This window comes from Lachancea lanzarotensis, scaffold LALA0S07 (genome assembly GCF_000938715.1).
Source record: "Lachancea lanzarotensis genome assembly LALA0, scaffold LALA0S07, whole genome shotgun sequence".
In the NCBI taxonomy this organism is placed as follows: Eukaryota; Fungi; Ascomycota; class Saccharomycetes; order Saccharomycetales; family Saccharomycetaceae; genus Lachancea; species Lachancea lanzarotensis.
Window position 1 is genome coordinate 58,421 of NW_019212885.1, and position 7,516 is coordinate 65,936.

A 7,516-nucleotide genomic window follows, 5' to 3' on the forward strand; every position below is an offset into this window, starting at 1 on the left:
TCCAAATTGGCAGCCCTATTCCTTTGTGTCTTAATCACCACCCTCTTCGACTCCTCTTCGACTCCTCTTCGATTCCTCTTCGACTCCTCTTCGAACCCCTTCGATTCTCTTCGATTCCTCCCCTGTATATCGGACATATCGTTTACTGACACATCGTTTACTGACACATCGAACCACATTTTATTACGTAAGCGGTCCTAGATCCCTCTGCACAATTCCCGCCTTAAGCCTCTTTGTTGAGAAACATCTATACGCTTCTAGACCCCGCAGTTTTCGGTCCAAACCTGTCACCCCATTATCGCACACACACTCTCCCTCTGCTCAACAGAAAAAAAAGGTGACCCCACCCCATCCTGGTCCGTCTTCTATCCCGTTAACGTCCCCTTTTCCAACCGCACTAAAAAAACAAAGAAAAAAAGAAATCAACACGCGCGCGCCCTCCAACAGAAGCCACGTGACCCTCTCAAGGTACAGCTATTTTTTTTTTGTTGGATGTTCAGCTCTCTCCCACCACACCGCTATAAAAGACAGCCCCAAAATTGGAGGTCCGTTTGGCAGTCAGCTCCCTCTAAGCAATCACTTTATTACCCCACCCACCCACTCAATCACCCAATAGCAAAAATACCCCAAACCATGGAACAAGTGGATCTGGTCAACGCCAACATTTTGGCTGCGGGTGCCAACAAAAAATCCGTAAGGGTCGTCAACGGACTCGGAAGTCTTATGGGATCGAAAAATATGGTGGACGTGGATTTCGATGCGGCCACCGCCGCCAGCGACTCCAACATGGACTATCTACTGAAACGCGACCAGGAGGAAAAAGACCGGTACAAGGCCAACCGCCACATCTCAGAACAACCCTGGACTCTCAACAACTGGCACCAACACATCAACTGGCTCAATATGGTGCTGGTGTGCGGGATCCCCGCGGCCGGATGGTATTTTGCGCTCTCCGGACGGGCCCCTTTGACCCGCAACATGCTGATTTTCTCGCTAGTTTACTACGTTTTGGGCGGTGTCTCCATCACAGCCGGCTACCACCGGCTGTGGGCGCACCGGGCCTATTCGGCCCGGTGGCCGCTACGGCTGTTTTTCGCGTTTTTCGGCGCAGCTTCGGTAGAAGGCTCTATCAAATGGTGGGGACATTCGCACCGTATTCACCATCGTTACACAGACACGTCTCGCGACCCCTACGACGCCCGTAAGGGACTTTGGTACTCGCATATGGGATGGATGCTTTTGCAGCCCAACCCTAAATACCGTGCTAGAGCCGATATCGACGACTTGACCGCCGACTGGATCGTTCGGTTCCAACACAGACACTACATCCCAATCATGTTTTTCAGCGCATTTGTGCTTCCTGCGTTGTTGGGCAAATACTTGTTCAACGATATGTTGGGCGGGTTCATCTACGCCGGGATTTTGCGTTCGTTTTGCATCCAACAGGCTACTTTCTGCATCAACTCTCTGGCACATTACTTGGGAGACCAACCGTTTGACGATAGAAGAACGCCACGTGACAACTGGATCACCGCGCTGGTCACGTTCGGCGAAGGCTACCACAATTTCCACCATGAGTTCCCAACAGACTACAGAAACGCTATCAAATGGTACCAATACGACCCTACCAAAGTATTTATTTATGTGTCGTCAGTGGTGGGTCTGGCTTTCAATTTGAAGAAGTTCTCGCAAAACGCAATCCAACAGGGCATCGTGCAACAGCAGCAGAAGCGTATCGACCGCCAGCGGTCAACGCTCAACTGGGGCACCCCGCTCACCAAGCTTCCAATCTGGGACAAGTCCGAGTTTATGGACCATGTCAAATCGAACCCGGGTTTGGTGGTCATTTCCGGGATTGTCCACGACGTTTCCGGCTACATCACAGAGCATCCTGGCGGTGAAACGTTGATCCAAGCCGCTTTGGGCAAAGACGCCACTCGTGCATTCAACGGTGGAGTCTACTTGCACTCTAACGCTGCTCACAACGTTTTGGCCACGATGAGAGTCGCCGTGGTTAAGGAAGGCGTTGATGCCGCTACGAAGTTCGCCGCCAGAAGAGGCGAATCTATCGAGGGTAAGAAACTGGTGTAGGAGTTGAGAGAGAGAGAGAGAGAGAGAGAGGGAGAGAGAGAGAGAGAGAGAGAGATGAGGGAGAGAGAAAGAGAGAGAAAGAGAAACTGACAAATTTGGGCGGGGTTAAGGAACACGCACTTTATATTTTCTAAAATTGAGGCGTTCAAAGGATACACATAAGGATCCCCGTATCCCATCACTACTTTATTTTTTTTTTTTTCGTTTTTTTGTTTGACCTCTTTGTTCGTTCTCCTATGGAACTGCTTATATACTACATACTGGCTCAATTCGACATTTTACTAGTTCTGAGTTGACTTCTCTTGCTTTTTGCCACTCCTGCCTTTCATATAGTTTTGAGTTGACTTATCCTGCTCACTGCCGCTCCTGGTCTCCACATAGTTTTTTAACAATTCTTGTTGATTTGGTTGATCCAAGCTCATTGTAGCAAACATCTCGGTAAACAGTCCCACCGTCTTATCAACGTCGATTTCGTGACAATGAGAAACTCCAAAGCCATCTGTACAATTGCGAATCCAGTTCATTCGATATTTCACCAAATCCGCTTGACTGAATGAACCACGGTTTGTTTCTTCGGAAACTTTACGAATTTGAGATCGCAGAGATCCCAACTTCCCAACACTTTTGCCAATCGGAAGGTCACCGTACTGATTTTGGATTTCCTGCTTCAGCAAAGCGGTAAATCTAGGAGAGTTTCCATTTGATGATATCAAAATTTGAATTGGTTTGTTTTTCCCACTAGCGTCTTCTGCCCCCAGTGTGACGTTACTGCCAAAATAAAAATCGCATAATGGCGGATTGTCTGCGACATTACACAGCACATTGGGACCAAGCACAAGTTTCGCACCACGATAAATTTTCTCGCTCAATTTGGCATTTGGAATGCACGTTAAGATGAAATGCCAATTCGGTACAGTTTTCTGATCCTCTTTCAATGCTTTTTGCACTGATTGGTCTTCCTCATCGCCGCTCAAGAATTTGTCAATTTCATCTCGATGGTTAGGTTGTTTGCCGAAAAGTACAAGATCTGTGTTTCCAAATCCACGTCGAATAATTTGGTATATTTTGTGCTTTTCAGGAGTCCAATCTGGATCTACAAGCTGTTCTTCCTCAATGTCTTTGTCGATGTCAAAGTACTCCCACATATCATCGTGAATTACTGGCGCTATTACAGTCAATTTACATCCTGTTGGTAACAGCTTGGGAAGTCGCGTCATGGCTACTTCGCCAGCGCCCACCAAGAGCACATTTTGATTAAGAAGCTGATGTGCCAATTGTAACGACAACATTTCAATTGTAGCTACTGTGGACAAAACGAATCAAGTCGTCATTCAGTTAAAAGTCTTGATGAACAGGAACAATAATATCCACCATAATTAACTTCCACACCCATAGCGATGATGGATCAGGCACGTGAGGTGATGATTTGAACATGTTCTGTTGACTATCTGATGATCGGAGAGCATTGACTGTTGTTTATCGGGTGTCACTGACAATCTTGTTAGCACAACTACTCTAATTTTGTAAGCAAGTTACGATTTATTTCTTTCACTTCAAACAAGTCAAATATTTTTGCCCTTGTACTTACTTGTCGTACCAGCGACTATCAAACATCAATCAACTACTTCTAACATTTGCTGATATCCTAATTGTGAATTCATCTAAAAACAAGTTAACTAACGTGGGGCTTCATACTCTTCTTTAAAATGAAAAATCAAGCATTACGAGAACAATTGTCTCCTGCCTTTCTAAAAACCATTAAGACCTGTGAATCTGGAAAGTTGTTGGTCAGAACTGAACTTTTGAAATATTATTGACGAATGTATCGCCTTGAGGTTTTTTCCATTGGAACACTCACAATAGTGACGGATGTACAGGCGGGACACTGTTTGCCTGAGATGCAGCGTCCTGACTCTGCAAGTGGGAGGACGCTGAAGCATATATAGAACGCCGCGAAAGACCACCATCAGGCTCATTCCAAACTTGGGAGGGATACTCAACATGCATATTTGACAATGACGCAGGGACTTCCTGAGCGTTCATCGGCCCTCTGCTCATGTCTGAAGAAGTCCTTCCCCAGGATAATCGTATTGGGTTCCCGCCCACGATAAATCCTTGCATGCCTTGTATTGCAGCTTCAGCGTCTATGCGATTCGCGTATTTCACAAATCCACACCCTTTCCCAAGAGGAATCTTAACATTGATCACACTGCCAAAAGGCGCAAACATAGAGTGTAATTGGCGCTCAGAGATTTGTGACGTCAACCCACCAATGAACACCGTGGTGTTGATGGAATTGTGCAAAGCAGGTTGGTTTCGTCCTTGGTTGTTCGAGAAATTTGTGGGCACCGTACCATCTGTAGAGGGCAGATACGAGAGCGATTGGTCGTTAGCAGGTCTTGAAAAGCCCACAAAGTTGTGGTTGACCAATGAAGACGCTGTTCTCATTAGTAGCGGGGCTTGACTATCGCCAATATCCGATACTGAAGCAACTGGATTCTCCACCATGTAATTGCCAGGTAGTTGTAGATTTTGAAACTGAGTGTAAGGGTTTGAAAAAGCTTGAGAAGATTGCAGATGTTGTTGCTGTTGCTGTTGTGGTTGTTGTGGTTGTTGTTGATGGCCATGTTGGTAATTATGATAATGCTGTTGTTGTTGTTGGTGTTGTTGTTGGTGTTGTTGTTGGTGTTGTTGTTGATGTTGATGTTGAGATTGAGGTTGATGCTGATGCTGCTGAAAGGGCACCTGAAGTGGCTGTTCCTGTTGATCGTGAATCGGTGGTGGGTGAGCAGATGGCTGGTACTGTTGATGCTGTCGTTGCGGTTGCTGTGGTTGCTGCGGTTGCTGCTGCTGCTGCTGCTGTTGGTTTTGAGATAGTTGCCACATGACATTATTACGAGGAGTAGCATATGCTACGCGTAAGTTGCGTCCTTGGCACCAAACTCCATTCATTTCGACAAGCGCCCTGCGTCTTTCGGATTCATCACCGAATCTGACAAATCCAAAGCATCTAGACGCACCTGTGATGGGATCAGTCATGACCCGTACGGTCTTGACACTTCTGAAGCTTTTTTGGAATAATGACAAGAGGTGTGCTTCCGTAGCGGATGGAGAAAGATCACCAACGAAGAGTGAAAACTCAGGAGTAGATGGAATGGCGCTTTGCAAAGTTGCACCGGATGCCCAATTGAGACGGAAATTTCGCAGACCGGATGGGTTTGTTGCCAATTGGGTTGACTGGCTTATTATGTTAGGAAGTGGACTGGAATTGAGTGACAGCGCCCATTGTGCATCCGCGAGATTGTTAAATTCCACAAAGCAGTAACCAGCATGGTGAAGCTGTGTCGTGTTGGGATCAATGAACGAAACGCCATTGATACTAATTTTCTGATTCGAAGTGGTGTTGCCAGTAGCTGCAGTAGCTGCCGTCGTTGCATCGTGAGAAACATGATCGTCGTCAACATTGAGGTCGGCTTCTTGTGCGTTCCGGGAATGACTATTTTTCGAATCCGGGTTTTCAGTCTCGCTGAACGTGCTGCTGGTGCTACATGGAATGAGGAGGTTTTTCTTGGCACGGATCAGTTTAACACTGACCTGTTTTTGAAGTTTTTCCCAAATCTGCTGAATTGTGGCTTCGTCGAAACTGGGATCTAGATCGCCCATCCATAGCGTTCTGGGTGGCTCTGAAGATGTCTGCATTGTTGCAGAAGGCGGCAGTGGTATTTGAGGCATCGTTCAGCCTTGTATTTCTGTTCTCAAAAATTAAAGCTGGAAAGAATGCCAATGTTATTGGCGATAAAAAAAGTGCAACGACGTCCCTGCGTCGAGAACCCAAAAACAGACCAGAAATGAACAGAAAGGAGACGAGTTTCGATGCAATTCCAACTTTTAACGGAAAAGCGGTGGTGGCTACGTCCTGTGTACTGCTAAAGTGGTCTTTTGAGCTCCCTTTGATTGTTTCCTTTGACCTGATGTGCTTGCCCAAGATATATATATATATATATATATTTATATATTATATCTTTAATGAGCACTAAAACTTCCGAACGGCGTCAAAATTTGGACCAAGAAAAAAAAAAAGGTTTCCAAACGAGTTTCAGTCAAGTTTGTCAATTTACCATACCTTGGCGATCACAAATTGTCGATTGTGTTGCCGTATGTGTTTTTGGTTTAAAGTTCGGTGTTTTTATCGAACCTTTGGAAATGTATGTAAAGTGATGAAAAATTCAATATACTCTCTTTTCTACTTATATCGGAAAACCAGTGTCCAGCGGAGAGGTGTTCAACAGAAGTAGCGTACGAGGTCGAGTCACGGCGTAATTTTTATGTATACTGCTACAGCGCAGGTGATCAGTAGATATGTGAACCACTTCACAGTCTCTAGGAAAGAATGCTTCTAGCTAGCTGTATGTACTAAAGTAGAAAGTAGGAAGTCAGTAGCGAATCGCGCTGCAGCTAATACTTACTACTCGCGCTTACAGATAAAGGTGGGCCGAGAACGAGGTATTATGCGGTGGGATTTGAAATAGGGCGCGGGGGTTTTTGGTTGGTTTCCGCCGCGAAGTTTTTTGTAGTTATTTTTTTTTCAGTCAAGATTGATGCCGCGACGACGACCACGACGACGTAGTGTACTTGGTGGTTGCCAGCACGATGGCCTCGGGTATGGTTGTTCACAGATGTGCTACACGGCGCGCTGTTGTGGGGGGACGAAAAAAAACGTACGGGGTGGCAAGATCAGCCGCAAGAGAGTTTTACAAGGTTGTCCTGCACTAGTAAATGTTATGGCAGTCGCCACAGTGTGTGGTGGATCGAAGCTTGAATCCGGGTAGAAAACCTCTTGAAAATCGGTAGAGGGCACGGTCTTGTCGTTTCTCGGCGTTAAGCCCCAGCGATCTGGGCAGGGCCCTCGTTCGATGTTTGGCTTCGAGGCCCTCCGACGATGGGCCGTGGACAGTGAACTCACACACTATTTATAGAGAAAAACAGACACACGAGAGAGACAGAGGAGATGGAACGAAAGAATGGCAGGAAAAGGCGAAGAAGCGAATGGTTGGCGTTTGGAAACATTAGATACAACAATAGGGTCTGTGGTGTTGAGCCAGTCGCTTGAACTTGAATGGGGACCCTCACAACTATGAGCTTCTGACAAGTCTTGTGACACGATGGTACAAAGTGATCTGGACTCACCCACCACACGGCCCAAAAATGCATATAACGCAAACGCAAAGGAGCAGAAAAGTCCTGATCTAATCTTGATTTTATTGTAGCTGCAAATTTGAGCAGACAAAAAGAGGAAATTTGTTGAGTCTGTCGGTGTGTTGGCGTTGGTATTCAGATCACTTCGTCCTTTCGTGTCGGTTCTTTGAACTCTATAACAGCTGACACAAATAAACCATTCGACAACTATGGTTCTTGCTTAATATCG

The 7,516-nt window shown here is 46.0% G+C and overlaps 3 protein-coding genes across 3 annotated transcripts; 1 reads left to right on the forward strand and 2 right to left on the reverse strand.

The window, feature by feature from the left end:
• Positions 1–492: 492 nt before the first annotated feature.
• On the forward strand, positions 493–2,091 carry OLE1 (LALA0S07e00716g1_1; the record flags this gene model as incomplete). Its single annotated transcript, XM_022771329.1, has 1 exon — positions 493–2,091. One exon carries the CDS (start codon positions 493–495, stop codon positions 2,089–2,091), a length of 1,599 nt encoding a protein of 532 aa, XP_022629247.1.
• Positions 2,092–2,372: 281 nt separating this feature from the next.
• On the reverse strand, positions 2,373–3,380 carry MET8 (LALA0S07e00738g1_1; the record flags this gene model as incomplete). The annotated part of the gene is made up of 1 exon (XM_022771330.1): positions 2,373–3,380. The coding sequence occupies one exon, from the start codon at positions 3,378–3,380 to the stop codon at positions 2,373–2,375; it is 1,008 nt and encodes a 335-aa protein (XP_022629248.1).
• A 565-nt stretch (positions 3,381–3,945) lies between these two features.
• Positions 3,946–5,823, reverse strand: NGR1 (LALA0S07e00760g1_1; the record flags this gene model as incomplete). The annotated part of the gene is made up of 1 exon (XM_022771331.1): positions 3,946–5,823. The coding sequence occupies one exon, from the start codon at positions 5,821–5,823 to the stop codon at positions 3,946–3,948; it is 1,878 nt and encodes a 625-aa protein (XP_022629249.1).
• Positions 5,824–7,516: the final 1,693 nt, after the last annotated feature.